Consider the following 16,351-nt stretch of genomic DNA (forward strand, 5'->3'; position numbering starts at 1 on the left):
TTTTGTTAATTTTAATTTCAATTCTCTCATACATAATGTGCCAGTGAGACCTACAACTACATATCTGATATATTTTTTTAATTTAAATTTAGTATTTTACAATTTGGTGACCTAACAAAAATACTAAAAAAATTAAAACACTGTTTAACCCAACTTATCCAACAAGAAAGATCTTCATCTCAAAAGCACGTCAAATCAATACTTGTTCGAATTAAAAAAGGAATAAAAAATCCTCCACATACACACTGCATCCAATTATTTAGAAATTAATTTTTTTCTGATCCCTTTCATCTAATTTATTAAATTCAGAAATTTGAAATATTGAAATTTGATTTAACAGTAAAAATTATTATAATTTCAGAGTAAATCTCTGATTATAATCGTTGTATCAAATTTCAATGGTCCGAATCTTCGAACTTGGTAACGCATCTAGATCCCTTTCCCAATTCTTTCTGCACTTCGAAACGTTGTACCACGTCACCACTAAGTTAATCACTTGGACATAATGGTCCTGTCCGAGTACCACACCTAAACGTTTTCTGACACAACTGTTCTTAATCTCTTTCACTGTTCTAATTGTCAGCTGGGGCGGCGCAGAGGTTACTCCATTTATTTTACTTGTCCATACTACTTATTAACAAAAGTTTCAATTAAATGAGGGCTCATATTTAGCTATGTTCTATAAAATTTGATTTTAGTCCTATTTTGTAACTAAAAAATTATTATTTTATTATTTGAAACTCAAAGTTAATTTTAATTTGCATAGGAAATTCGGTTTTAATCTTATTTTGTTTTTTTTTAAAATTAGAAAGTCATCTATAAAAAATTCAAAATTCACTCTAATTGTTTTAGATTTGTTAATTTCTTATGTGGATTTAATTTGGATGTCCTAGGCTAATCAATTTGTTTTTTTTTTATATATTTTTTCAGCTCTTCAATTTCTTTTAAATTTAAAATTCTCTAATTGTTGAATTTTAATACATAATGAAAACTTATAATCAAATTTATTGCACACATGACATAATCTTATTCGGTGCCGGATCCCACATATGTTTCAAGAAGCTACTTATAAGTTTCAGATAGAAAAGAGAGTACACAAATCAAAGAGGAACAAAGTTTAAGTTTTAAGAAGTAAAACGATAACTTTTGAATTACAAAGAGCACGGTTAAAAAATAAGCCTAATTTCTTTAATGTTCTACGGGTTAAGAGGGGAGTTGGGGGGGGGGGGGGGGAAGGATAATATTTATCTAAACTACATCTTAACAAATTTTTAAGACAATTAGATTTTTTTTATCACAAAATAAAATTATGAGCAGCAATGTAATTTCACATAAACTAAATTTTAGTGTTTTTTTTTTTTTTTTCAAACTTCACCCACATATCATTATAATATCTCTAATTTAAAAAATAAAAAATCCATATTTTCTCTTTCTCACATTTCTCTCCAACTTCTATCTTTTCTATATATTTTTTGCGTGCTACACACCAATTTTGTCTCCCACACATCCCTCTCGACTTTCTGATCATCGAATCAAAGAAGATCGAGAGACAAAAATTAATAAAGGTGTTTGAATATCACTACCCTAGTTTTTTTACACACAATGTGTGAGTTTCATCTAGTTTCTATAGAGAAATACTATTCTGAAAGAAGAAAAAAAGACTTATAATTCTATATGATATATTTGATTATAGATTTTCATTATGTGTTAACATTAAACAATTAAAGAAAATTAATTTTAGAAAGTAAAATGACAGTATTTAAGTTACAGAAAACACAATAAGATTAAAATTAAGGAAGGCAGATTGTCTGCCCTCCTATTTGGGTGCCCTTTCCATCCCCTTCTATGCAGTCATGGTTAAACCATGTTAATATTTTATATTCTTATTGCTTTTTGTCTTATTATCCTTATAAAAAATCAATATAAAATATTAACGTGACTTAAACATAACCGTATAAAATATAAAAGAAAGAAAAAAGCACCCAAATAAGAAAGTAAACAATCTACCTCTTAAATTAAGTTGTAGATAGCATCATAGCATAGCTAAAAATAAGTCTTTTTTTGTTTTTTCGGTCCTTGGGTGCTCCATGCCTTTTTGACACCAACGTCCTCCAATCTCCATGCTTTCTTTTCTTTTTCTCCACTCCTTGTGATTTGACTACACTATTAACTAAAACTGACTCGTGCCTTTTAAGTCCGCTCCCGTACGCTCGCGACCAGAGGCCCGAGCCGCCCTAATTGGCGGACGCCACTCCCTCATCCATTCCAGTTTAATTCACTTCGCACGCCCGTACCTCGTCACCGGCTGCTCCGGTCATCTTAATCCCCTTTACTCACCTAATCGGTCACTCGTCCCACCTTTCCACCCGACCAAACCGGTTTCCAAGGACTCATAAACTTCGTGTAAGAGTTCATTGCACCATTCTATGCCACCAAGACCACCGATTGATCCCACGTGTCACCCAGTGACTGGTCTACCGACCCCGTAGGGACATCAAACCAATATACTCGTGCCACGTCACTAGGTTGCAGGGATGCACCTGAATTTCGAGACACAGGTGAATTTTCATGTCGAGAGAATTTAGGATGAATTTCTATGAAATTTGACCAAAAGGCAAAGGTTAAATTATTACAACAGCGCTCAGGTTCGAGTACTCATATTCCCACTTCTGTACGTACAACAATCTAATCACATTCCGCCACGTTACCCCACGTATAGATTCCACAGAATCGAATTTCCGAGAATATCCCTATCTTTTGTGAAAATGTCGTAAGTGTCCCGAGCTCCATGACGTGGCACAATATCATTGGACATAAAAGAAAATGGTACAACAACAGCGACCCTCAGTTTTGCCCGTATTGGATAGGCGATTCTATCATACCTCCAAAAAATAATTAATTAATTGATGAATATTAAATTATTTAATTTCAATTTTTATTTAATTTAATTTTAATTTCGAAAGCAGTGAACAGAGGAATTGGGAGATGGGAGAGGGCGCTTTTTTATTTTCTCTCACTCTTTTATTCTTCTTCTCTCTCTTCATCTCCTCAGAAAACAAAGGAGGAAAATTTTCTCAGAGTCCAAACAAGTCTCTGTGAGAAGTGACCTGAAGAAGCACCTGCAGCTCTAGATCTGCGTCACTGTTGCAGTCATTCAATGGCGCTGCTTACGCCCTCGCTTTCTTAGCTCGAAGATTTGGTAAGATTCGCTTCGATCAGAAACCAATATCACCTATACATACACCTATATGCATACACACATACACATATGTATTGTGTATCTATAGTCTCTCTCAGTCTGTGACTGGCTGAGTACCGTCTTCTACTCTTGATCTTCGGGAATGACGACTCTCTCGATATCCATGGATATTTTGTACGGATTTTTGTGTGGTTCAAGCTGTGATTTTTGAGGACTGAGAAATTGTCATATAAAATTCCAATTTTTTCTTTATATTTTACAATTTTGGGAATATCAGTACTGAGATTGTGGTTGCTTTGATCCTTGAAAATTGTATTTTGATCTCAGCTGTGCTCACAGATCTATTTATTTTAGGCGATGATAAAATTACAAAAAGGTTGCAATTTTATGTTGACATAATTTTTAGGGGTTTGAATTTGTCAGCATAGTTCAATGTTGGTATTATTTCTGATAAAATCAATCACCCATATGTGTGAATTTTAATTTCTTTTGGTTTTTCAATGTTTTATCAGTACTAACAGATATTGATTTCTTAATATTTTTATGTTTTTTGAGATTGTGTGTGATTTATATTCTATCAAAAGTAAAATCTACATATCTAGTGTACAATTTTTTGTTCATACTTTACTGGAGACTCTGTATGGAAGGGGAGTGAAAGTCCTTGAGGGAGTTGACAGTTTTTACGTACTTTTTGACAATCGGCTAATATCAAAAATAGGAAACCAATCTGATTCTTGGATTAGTCAGTTCCGTTTTTGTATTTATATTTGCGATTGTTAAATCCACCAAACTTGTGTTTCTTCTTTGTAAGAATGTTGTTTTTAGTCTAAAATTGGTGTCATCCTTGTATGGCTACTTTGTTCTTGATCAGAATTGTTGTTTAGGCAATTTTGTAGTATGGTTTCTTTTTGCGACATTTAGCAACACATTTTTAATATGGTTTCTTTTAGGGACATTTAGTTCGTACGTGTGTTTGTATGTGTAATGCATATATATATATATATATCTATGTATTTCTTGTAGTTTAATTCTACAGTTTGTTATTATTGTGTTCAGCTGGCATCCCAGCAATAGAAAGCATGTGCAATGGATCAGAGCGGATAAAACCCAATTCTTCTCCAGCGGCATCTCTTATATCTGTTGACGAAAGTAGACTCTCCAATACAGCCATGAATCACTTGACGGTTGAAACTGAAGATGCTTTTGCCAGCTTACTTGAGCTTGCTGCAAACAATGACATTCAGAGCTTCAAACGATCGATTGAGCATGACCCTTCTGGCATCGATGAGATTGGTTTGTGGTATTGTCGTCAGAAGGGCTCAAAACAGATGGTTAATGAGCAGAGAAGCCCTTTAATGGTTGCTGCTACATATGGTAGCATTGATGTCATGAAGCTAATTCTTTCTCTCTCTGATGCTGATGTGAACCAGGCCTGTGGGTGTGATAGGAGCACTGCTCTTCACTGTGCCGCCTCAGGTGGGGCTGAGAATGCCGTGGATTGTGTGAAGCTGCTTTTAGGAGCCGGTGCTGATCCTAATTCGGTTGATGCTAATGGTCATCATCCTATAGACGTTATAGTGGTTCCTCCTAGGCTACAAAATATCAAATTAGCTCTAGAAGAACTACTTATGATAAATGGTTCTGCTGGTGAACAAACTCTCACAGTGTCAACGAGAACTGTACATTCAAGTTCTCCTCCACTGTCAGCTTCCCCAGAAAATGGGTCTCCGTCCGCTTTTGATTTTAATTGTTCCCCTACAAAGTCGAAGTTCTATAATTCTCTCTCTTCGGCATCAGAGAAGAAGGAATATCCTGTTGATCCTTCTCTTCCAGACATCAAGAACAGCATTTATTCAACTGATGAGTTCCGAATGTATTCATTCAAGGTGAGGCCTTGTTCACGTGCATACTCTCACGATTGGACTGAGTGCCCTTTTGTCCATCCAGGGGAAAATGCACGAAGAAGGGACCCAAGGAAGTTTCATTATAGCTGTGTTCCTTGTCCTGATTTCAGAAAGGGGGCTTGCAGACGTGGAGATATGTGTGAGTATGCCCATGGGGTTTTTGAGTGCTGGCTACACCCTGCTCAGTATCGAACCCGACTTTGCAAGGATGGTACAAGCTGTGCAAGGAGAGTCTGCTTTTTTGCCCACACCACGGAAGAACTCAGGCCATTATACGTTTCAACTGGTTCTGCTGTACCTTCTCCTCGCTCAAGCACCTCTGGTGCTTCGGCCATGGATTTTGCTGCTGCAATGAGCCTCTTGCCTGGTTCTCCGTCATCAGTCAATGTCATGTCTCCTTCACCATTTACTCCACCCATGTCTCCATCTGCCAATGGCATGTCACACTCATCTCTGGCTTGGCCCCAACCAAATGTCCCGGCCTTGCATCTGCCAGGTAGCAATTTTCAGTCTAGTCGGTTGAGATCTTCTCTTTGTGCAAGAGATATTATGCCATCGGATGATTTTGATTTACTGCCGGAGTTTGATATGCAGCAACAACAGCTACTAAATGAATTATCTTGCCTATCCCAACCATCTCTGAGTAATAATTCACTGAACCGTAGTGGTCGAAGGACAACCCTAACCCCCTCAAATCTTGATGATCTCTTCTCTGCAGAGAGCTTATCACCCCGGTACTCTGAACAATCGTTGCAATCAGGTGTTTTCTCCCCAACTCACAAATCAGCTGTTCTCAATCAATTTCAGCAGCAGCAGAGCATGCTTTCACCAATCCATACAAACTTTTCCCCAAAAGTTGTTGATCACGCTCTATTGCAGGCCTCTTATGGGGGGCCTTCCCCTGGGAGGATGTCTCCACGGAATGTGGAACCTATCTCACCAATGGGCTCTCGAGTTTCAATGCTAGCTCAACGAGAGAAGCAACAACAGTTTCGTAGCCTTAGTTCACGGGAACTCGGCTCCAACTCTGCTTCCATCGTTGGTTCCTCTCCAAATTCTTGGTCAAAATGGGGATCCTCCAATGGAAAACCAGATTGGGCAGTTACTACAGATGAATTGGGTAAGCTCCGCAGATCATCTTCTTTTGAGCTTGGGAACAATGAAGAGGAGCCAGATCTTTCCTGGGTTCAGTCACTTGTTAAAGAATCTCCTACCGAAATCAAAGAGAAGCAAACACCAAGCTCAGGTGGTACGGCCACTGGTTCCTCCAACGAAGGTTCAAATGCAAACTCCCAAAGGGAGTCTGTCGATCATGCTGTGTTAGGAGCATGGATTGACCAAATGCATCTGGATCTTGTGGCTCAGCAGAACTGACACAACATACGGCCATCCCCGAAGGTAGTTAACAAGAATATGTTCTAGTAAATAACGTAATCCCTTTTTTCGAATCAAAAATACAATAACACGCCTTTCTTTTATTTCCAGATTTTGTTGGCGGGTGCGGAAGGTAGCAGAAGCATGGATTACCTAGTCACCTGAAGAAAATTCATTTCACCATTTATTGTTACAGAAGTTAGAAAAGAGTAAGAATACCTCTGGGTTATACTCGAAAAAATCAGAACCCGGTCTAGGTGTCATTTTCTTCGAAAATATTTTCAAATTTTAGGGCTTTATCATATGATCATCAATTTTTTTCTTCTATGAATATGAAACTGAAAAATCTTATGGCCTGTTTCATATTTTGGTTCGTTTTATTTTCGTTGTCAAATTCAGTACAAAAATTAGGAGGGGTCATTTTGTTAGTTTCTCAGAAGGATTTCTTCATGTTATGGGCCTGGGCCTTTGGGTGGCCCATTTTTGGGGATCGAAAAGGTGGTTCTTGCTTCTAATGTTTTTATTTTTCTGATGTAATTTTGGGGATAAAAAGAGGGAGATGGAGAAATTATGATCCTTCCATAATTGTAACATTCAATTTTTAATGCTATGGTATTCAAATACTTATATTTTTCATGTTTTAGTAGCATATTATTCTTTTCTCTTGCTCGACTGTGTTAATTAGAAAGTGATTTTCGCACTCATCCTTTGCTTTCCGTGTTATTTTTATTTGCCATAGATTAAACGGATTAAGGTGTAATCAAGGGACGAAAACAAGATGAGTAATGTAAAAGAGGGGAACGAGAGTGAAATTCTGTATCTTGTTAGGGCACTTTTTGAGATTGCATTTGTTTAAAGCGCATATAAAAAAATAAGCGTTTTCGTTAGGTTAGTGTTATCTACATAACAATTTTTTACTTCGTGAGACACTTGTATCAATTTTCGATCGTTAGATCAAATGATTTGAAGAATATTAATGGACAAGAATTAACAAAGAACGTGTAAAAAGTAAACATTAGAGTAGAAATAGCACTGCCGCTTTGTTAGTATTGCTTTTCCTAAAAACTCAATGATCTAGAAATAAGGTACTTCGTGAAGAAGCAATTGGCAAGTGTTTTATGAAGAAGCATGACGGGTCTCAAATGGTGTTGTAGGATTCACAAGTGCTTCAAACTCTTTTTATCAAACATAGACTAGTGTTTTTGGTTCATTCGAACTCAGTAGAGTTTAGCCATTTCAAAAGCAAATCTCAAAAGTAAATTGTTATAGATACTCTAAAAATTTCATTATACATTCCTTATAAGTGTATTTTCTTTTTAATTATAAAAAATTTAAAGTACAATAAGATTTTTAGAGTATCCATAACAATTTTCATCTCGAAATATCATTATATGCTGGCTTAATTGGATTACTAGTCCCCGTTATGATAGGGTAGTCAGAAAATTGTGCCTATGGTAAAAAAAAATTAGAATTTAAGCCCATGTGATAAAGTCTTTTAGGATTTAGGCTAAAAATTGAAAATTTTGTCAACTCTCCGTTACTTGTTAGGATATAAGGCTCACATGGGAGGCTTAAAAAGATAAAGTTAGCTTCACGTGCTAACAACTAATAGAGAGTTTCATTTTAGCCTCATATGTGTGACTTACGTGCTCATAATTGACAAAGAGTTCACAGAAATTTTAATTTTGGGTGTTAATCCTAACAGACTTTACTATATAGGCTTAAATCCTAATTCTTTTACCACATAAACTATCTTCCAACTACTGTATCTATGAATAGGACTAATAATCCAATTAGGCCTTATATGTTTCAACATATTGTTTCATATTTACTTTTCTCTGCTAGTTGTATTGGTTTTGGTTTTAGTGCGTTAATGGGATAGCATTAGGATGGGGAAATGCGCTTTGGTGGGATTCCAAATCACGATCATGGCGGTGGGATTGGGATTGGGATGTGGATGCGGATGGGGAAAAGAAAAAGATATTGGATATGGATTCTCTCTCTCAATCCTCAATCCTTTTGGAATATTGTAAATTCTGGGTTCTATTGTTTTGTTTATGCCTAGTAGTATAAAAAAAGTTGCACATCTCATTGTTTTAACTTGATTTTATAATGTGTAACATCTACTGTTCTTATTTATTTTCTAGTAGAGTTAGTTGTTCTCAAATGTATACTACGGTTAGTTATTCACGTATTTAATTATTTATTTATAATATAAAAAAAATATCTTTGAATATCTTCATATGTATCAACGATAAAGTTTCACTAACATACGAGTTGATGACACGTTAGTCGGATACAAAATTGGCTATTCATATGTGAAAGAAAAGGAATGAGAATGCATTGTTTACTCCATGAGAGAGCATATCATGTGATGTTGATGTTGGAATGTCGTATCATACGATGTTGACTATGCATTACCTTTTCTTAATAAAAAATCTTACTTATATCACATTTTTTATACTCTATATTTTTAAAGAAAATTTGAAATAGGTTCAATTTTATAGATTACCTTTTGAAATATGTTCAATTTTTAGTGGCTTTTGACTTTTGAAATAGGTCCAATTTTTAGTTATTTTAGACCCATTTCAAAAAAGCCTTTTTTTTTATACTATATTTGTGTCATATCTATAATATAGAAAAAGCCTAAATGCGTTAGTAGGATCTATCTTTAATAGAGAAGCGGTATAATATGAAAAATATGATAAATGTAACATTACTTTCTATTAATATCAAGTCATTTTTTTCTCTTAACAATATGTCAATATTTCAGGTTTTTATATAGAAAGAAAATAAAAATAATAATAAAACAGAGAGAAAAATTGGGATGTTCAGTGGAATTTCGTTCATCTATGCGCTTTTTTTTCTCATAAAATCTAGGTAAACTGACTCATGAGTCCACAAAACTAATTAAAAACAAGAAAAAAGAAGAAAGTTGAAAGAGAATCGGAGATAAGGAAAATGTTAATAAAAAGGAGTTGGTATCAACTTTTTTGTTATGTAATGTTGTTTGATTAATAGTATCGTCTAAATTTTAGGTCACATTTTTGATATAAATTCTGCAAAAAATCAAGCAAACTAAAAATCTTTAAAACTTTTGATTAAAGTTGTCAAAATCTTCAATATTAAGTAAGATATATAGTTTGTCTAATTATTGTAGAACGATTAGATGAGTAAACAATTTTGAATTTAGTTAATCTGTAGCATAAATGATCTTTTAAGGAGGAGCTAGACCGTTTATATCATCATATAATATTGATATTGAGTATTAATGAGGTTACAAAAGAGTACTTAACCGTTTACCTGTGAAATTCAAGGTTATGGTTATGAGAATAAACACACGGATTATGGACATAATCGTTTACCCGTGAAATATAAATATATGATTGTGAGTATTAATGCGGTTACAAAAGAGTACTTATTTAACAATTTGTTTTAATATTTGTAAAGTTCGTCGCCGCTCATGTCTCTCTCCTCGCTGCCTTGTCTCTCATCTCCTTGCTACCCTAGTCGACCTAATAAAAAGGATGAACCCTAAACCCTAATTATGTCATAAATAGAGTAATAATGCATACCCTAAATGTTTGATTATTGAACACAAAATTAGTGTAGTTATCAGTCACAATTAGATCTTTAAACATTAGATAAAATTATTGCCAAGAACTTGCTTATCACAAACCAAATTTGTACAATAAAAAACATCAATCAAAACTTAAAATTTGAAGAAAAAACAAACTATTTCAAGAATTGTCAGATAAATATGAGCAAAGTGAGATTATATGTCACATCTCGGCCCGGGGCGGATCATTTTCCGGGCCTGCTCCACCACCGTAGAATGATATTGTCCGCTTTGGGCTTACTATTCCCTCACGGTTTTATTTTTGGGAACTCACGAGCAACTTCCCAGTGGGTCACCCATCATGGGATTGCTCTCGCGCGCTACTCGCTTAACTTCGGAGTTCCGATGGAACCCGAAGCCAGTGAGCTCCCAAAAGGCCTCGTGCTAGGTAGGGATGAAAATATACATATAAGGATCACTCCCCTTGGCGATGTGAGATGTCACATTATAAACATCAATCTAACCTCATTTAGTAACATGTGCCTAACTTGGACATTTCTTTGGTGGTACTTCTATTATAGAAAGAAGTTTCAAGTTCGAAATAGTTTTATTTTTATTTTTTTTAATTTTATAGTTATGATATTTGGGCTAGGAGTTGAGTTATTAAATTCGTCATTCGTTGAAGTCGAATCTAAAACCTCACACACACAATTAAACAAAAATACTGCAAGACCATAGTGCTAGTAGCATCTTTGTTCGAATGATACCAATACTCCTAGATTTTTAGTTTACAGAAGAAAACTCAGTCGTTGGATGATTGTTATATCACTCAAATGCTGCTGGAGTTGGAAAAGGAAAAAGTGATACACGTATCGACATAGGAATATGGCAACTGAATGAGCAGTTGACCAAGAGGTGTTCAGTAACACTCCTCTTAGATCAAAATTCAAGAACTAATGCTTTAATTTTCTTTTAATACACACATAAGTGTTAAGAAATTTTTTAAAAATAAATAAAATAAAATTACACTTGAGTTTCGTGTATGTTAGCATTACACAGTTACATCAGCAAGTGATGTAAACAATGAAACAAAAAGCACTTGAAAGTGGGTAAAAACGGTAGATTTGTTGGTTTAATAGAAAATGTGTATGAATATTACAATTTGGCACGAAACTAGTTTTGCAACGTCAGACTTTTATTGGCTTTGGCCCGAAAGAAAACAAAAGAAACTACTTTTTGCATTAAAAAAAAAAAAAAAAACATTCTAGTGCAAAATTGACATCATCCACTTTGATATTTGGCTTGTTTTGTGTATTATTTTTTTGTGCCACACAAAAAAGAATGAAAAATTTAGTATTGGGTCTACTGTTAATGTGGCGTTACGAATCACACTGTGCCGTGCCTAGTTTAAATGGGGTCGGGCCATGCCCGTACTATGCTCGTGCCGTTTGGCATCTCTAATGGACACTAAGTTATTTTGGCTCGAACAAAATATGACTGTTTTACGTTCTCTCTAAAAAGAAAGAAAATAGCCCCGTAATATATATTCTACTAATTATTATGCGTCGGGATGAAGGACCTTAAAATTTTGTGGATCTTAAGTTAAATATTTTAAGAGTGCAATACAAAGATTAGATACGACTTTACAAATGACTATATGTAATACATTTGCAACTCAAATTTAACCATTTGAAAGTTTTTTGTTTTGTGGTCTTTGTAATCATCTTGTAGTGCATATTTAACAATTAAATATAAAGTTGGTATTTATCAATAGCATTAATATTTGGTGGTATATTAAATTTTTTTTTTTTGTAAGTAAAAGGCCTAGGAGCATCTCGAATGGAAACCTTAAATGGAGGCCCTCCAACCTCATTCCTAAACATAGGGACCAAAGGCTTCCAACGAGTTGGAATAGAAGTGCTCAAAATATCTCAATATATAGAGATTCGCCAGATACCTCAAAAAAATCATCAAATGTGAGGACTGTATTATAGAAACTCAAAGAGTGGGCCCACTATTGATTTTCAGTGGGAAACAACCCCATCTACGTGGGAATGCCTTCTCTTTTTGGTTTTTTTTCTCGTTTTGGGAATGTCACACAACAACTTTTATTTTTGGTTTTTTTCCTTTGGTTTTTCGCTTCCAACAATAGATATGGCTTTTTAAATTTTATCAACGGCCACAATAATCCAACAAAATGAACAAAGATTTTTAGTCCCTACATTTAGGGATAATACTATAAGGATCTCCTATTGCAGACAATATTCCTTTAGAGACCCAAATATTCCCTTAAAATCCCTAAATGAGTCCTCAAAGTTGATGGTGGAAGTAATTATTTGATGCTCTAAACTTTGACCCACATGTATGGCTAGTTTGATATCTAATTATTTGATTGACATATTATACGATGAAGCCTAAATCCTCTCTTAGTGTAGAATATCATTGTTAAAACAAAAAAGTTTGTGCTTTCAAAGTTTCTTAGAGGGTAAATCAATTTCTATCGGAGTTAATTGTAATATTTTTTTGTTTTACAGACGATAATGTTAGTGAGTTAAATTTTAATTGTTAGTTATTAGTGGGTTAAAAGAGGTCGAACCCGTACTATGGTGCATAAATATTATTGCTTTTCGCTAGTACTGTAAAACGTCGTCTGCAATTCATATATTATCTTAATGCACTTCCAAACTTACACGCACCTCTCGAAGCCCTAGCAACGCTCATCACTCTTGCCAAACCAAGACCAACGAATTGTATGGGAATGAAATAGAGTATGCATGAATGAAAGTCCAATTTTCAGAACACAAGCTTTCAAGTGAGAGTACTCATGACAAACACTCACACCATTACACACACTTGTCACCATTAAAATATGGTCACTGAATACAATCTACAAAGAAATAACTCTTATTTAGTTAAATATTTTTTCATTTTTTTTTATTACAACCGAAATTTTATATTAATCTACACTAAGAGAATGCGTACGTTTAAATCCAAAACGTAATGAGTTTAAACTCAACACACTTTGGAGTTCTTGAACTGTAAAGTTAAGCAAGACTAATCCACCGACCCACCTCGTCCAGAACCTTTGCTGCATGAGCTCCATCGCACACCACAATGTAGAGGCACAGATTCAAACCAGTTAAAACTTGATCAGTTGTTAGGCCCCCAATTGCCAAACAGTTGTGGGCTTGTTTTGGGCCTTGGAGAGCATTGGGAAGAAGAGTGATAGTGAAGTTGTTAATTGTGAGACATGGAGGACACTAAACCCTTATCCCTCAACAAGTCACAGTTTAACTGGAATAAGGAAACCAGAATAACGTAGTGTTCTAAAAAGCGGCCAAGGCCCACGCGCTGGACGTTGGTCAGCCGCCACGATTAGGCTAGAATCGGGACAAAAATCGGTAAGGAAAATAGTCGGAGGCAAGGTGGCCGTCAGGATGGTCTAGCGGTCTAAAGGCGGAGCCTAAGCGGCTCTCAGTATGATGCAAATCTCAACTGCAATATGGCAGCCATAGTTACAGATTTTGGTATTCGCCAGAACTGCAGAGGTGCAAAGTTTGTAAACAAACTATTTCATGAGCCTAAAGTAATAATGCCCCCTTTCAACTAACCCATACTCTTTCATGAGCCTAAAGTAATAATGCCCCCTTTCAACTAACCCAGCATGGCTACAACCATAGAGCACGCACAAAAACGTAATGAAATTCGGCTTCATCCCTGCACTTTCCATCTGTTTAAACAGATCAAGAGCCTTATTCGTGTGCATATGCTGGGCGCATGCGACCAGCATTGCATTCCACATTCCAAGATTCTTAACGGGTATCTCATCAAAAAACACGATAAGCTCCTTCAATCACTCCACACTTAGAGTACAGGAAACCAAAGAACTACCACCAAAACTCAACAAATCGAAGTTCGTTTTGAAGCACAAGCCATGTATTTACCTCCCCAATTCAAGAAGCGTCCAACTGCCACAAACCAGTATAACACTCTGAAAATGTAAAGTTATTGACATCAAAATTTTCAACCATGGCCTGTTTAAATAGTCTCAGAACCTCCTCATGCTGACCCAATTGGGTATACCCATAAATCATCCCACTCCAAGAAACCACATTCTTCTTAGGAATTTCATCGAACACCTTCCGAGTATCCCATATCTCTCCGCATTTTGCATACATATCGACCACAGAACTCCCCACAAACACATCAAACTCGTACCCAGTCTTCACCGCAAGGCAATGCACAGACTTCCCAACGTCAACCCGATTCAAAATCGCGCAGGACGTGGCGACGCTTGGGTATATATGGTCATCGGGGAGCAGTTGCGCGCCAAGCATAAGATGAAAGTACTCAATGGCAAGAACCGGAAGCTCGTTCTGGGCAAAGGAGGAGATGACTGAGCTCCAAGTGGTGGATGACTTATGTGGGGTTTCTTAAAAAATTTGGCGGGAATGAAGGGGGAGTTGGTTCTTGGAGTAGAAGTTGATGAGATGGTGGGAGATGAGAGGGATGGTTTGGAGGCCTGATTTGAGGACACGGGAATGGAGCTGGAGACCCTTTGGGAGGGACCTTCAGTGGGTTAGAGAGAGGAGGAGGTTGTAGATGTCTCTGTAGTTTTGTTCAAAGCTATGTTGGTTTAGAGGGTTTTGTGAGGGTTTTGGGAGATTTGGACAAAGCATTTAAAAATTTTGGAGTTTATAGAGATTTGTTGCACTTCTACTGGTCTTGTCTTGTGTGCAATGGACTCCTACTTCAAGAGTGTTTTTAATAGGAACTGAAAAAATTTAAAATAGTATTGGCATCCCGTTGGGGAAACAACTCAACTTTCTCTATTTTAAATGGACGGTTTCATCTGTATAATTATCAGAGAGATGGATCAAAGGTTCCCCAGTACCGATAGTGTTCTCAACTTGGTAATTACCACCTACACAATTCGTCAAGTGTGAGGTTTTATCACCCAACTTAGTAATGCACCTTCACAATTCGTTAGGTGTGAGGTTTTATCACAAAAGACTTCAGTATTAGTTGAAGTGCGTGGTAGTAGGGGCCCGCTCCCTAGCTCTGATAGGATGTAGAATTATTAGAAAGACGAGCCAGAGAGCCACTTCTAACAATCCCAACTTATTAGTTACCACCTGCACAATCCGTAAGCTGTGGGGTTTTATCACAAAAGGCATCGTTGTTAGTTGGAGTGGAGTTATGATATTTAAACTCTTGTTTTCTCAGAGATACGGTCAATGTGGGATATTTCAACTCGACCCCTCATGTGGGACCCAATTAGTGGGTCACACGTGAGAGATCCACACATCAGCAACCAAGCGTAGCCAAGGGGACTTACCCTACACGTGGGGCCAAGGGACCCACCCATAACGTGGTAGTACGAGTTCGCTTCTTGGCTCTGATACCATATCAAATATCAAAAAAAGGGGCTAAAGGTCCACTTCCAACAGTATTGGTATTGTCTCCAACTTGGTAATTACCACCTGCATAATCCATAAAGTATGGGTTTTATCACAAAAGACCTTAGTATTAGTTAGAGTGAGGTTGAAATATTTAAACTCTTATTTTCTCAGAGATACGGATGATGTGAGATATTTCAACACGACCACCTCATGTGGGTCACACGTGGAAGATTCACACATCGACAACCAAGTGGAGCTAAGGAGACTCACCTTACACGTGGAGCCAAGGGATCCACCATCATCGCTTGGGGCCAATGGGACCTACCCATCATGTGGTAGTACATGCCCGCTCCCTGACTTTGATAACATGTAGAATTATCAGAGAGACAGGCCAAAAGTCGACTTCTAACAACACTGATATTGTCCGTAACTTGTTAATTACGACTTGCACAATCCATCAAGTGTGGGGTATTACTACAAAATGCCTCGGTATTAGTTGGAGTATGATTAAGATATTTAAACTCTTGTTTTCTCAAAGATACGGTTGATGTGGATATTTCAACATCATTATGAATATGTTATTTGATTCACACCATCGATTTATTTCATACATTTGGATGGATAAAGGATCTATAATTTGAATGATTTTTTTTGTAGGAATGATCTTCAAATGATGGTTATGAAATTAGATTGTTCCAATTACAATATTTACAAGTGAAGATACGCTATTCGCAATGAATGATATTTTATGTCTTCCAACTGTATCCCTTTACAAGGAAGCAACTTCAGTTCCCAACATGATTTGTACCCGATAGCCTTGAATCCAACCCGATTTCCAATGATGAATCAACATTTGTAAAGGGATACAACACCAACACTTGGGAGATTCACTTAGCCTTTCAAAGGGCTTAAG

The 16,351-nt window shown here is 36.3% G+C and overlaps 1 protein-coding gene and 1 pseudogene across 1 annotated transcript; one reads left to right on the plus strand and one right to left on the minus strand.

Moving 5' to 3' along the window:
* Positions 1 to 2,952: 2,952 nt before the first annotated feature.
* Positions 2,953 to 7,113, plus strand: LOC137712660 (zinc finger CCCH domain-containing protein 30). Its single transcript, XM_068451780.2, has 3 exons — positions 2,953 to 3,199; positions 4,256 to 6,501; positions 6,589 to 7,113. Exon 2 carries the CDS (start codon positions 4,279 to 4,281, stop codon positions 6,475 to 6,477), a length of 2,199 nt encoding a protein of 732 aa, XP_068307881.1. The 5' UTR covers positions 2,953 to 3,199; positions 4,256 to 4,278; the 3' UTR covers positions 6,478 to 6,501; positions 6,589 to 7,113.
* A 5,906-nt stretch (positions 7,114 to 13,019) lies between these two features.
* LOC137712022 (putative pentatricopeptide repeat-containing protein At5g52630 pseudogene) lies at positions 13,020 to 14,751 on the minus strand (annotated as a pseudogene).
* Between the last annotated feature and the right edge of the window lie 1,600 nt (positions 14,752 to 16,351).

This window comes from Pyrus communis, chromosome 14 (genome assembly GCF_041283825.1).
Source record: "Pyrus communis isolate YQ-2024b chromosome 14, ASM4128382v1, whole genome shotgun sequence".
Taxonomy (NCBI): domain Eukaryota; kingdom Viridiplantae; phylum Streptophyta; class Magnoliopsida; order Rosales; family Rosaceae; genus Pyrus; species Pyrus communis.

What these genes read in the sequence shown, in the direction of transcription:
- LOC137712660 (XM_068451780.2), top strand. Translation starts at nt 4,279, where the DNA reads ATGTGCAATGGATCAGAGCGGATAAAACCCAATTCTTCTCCAGCGGCA.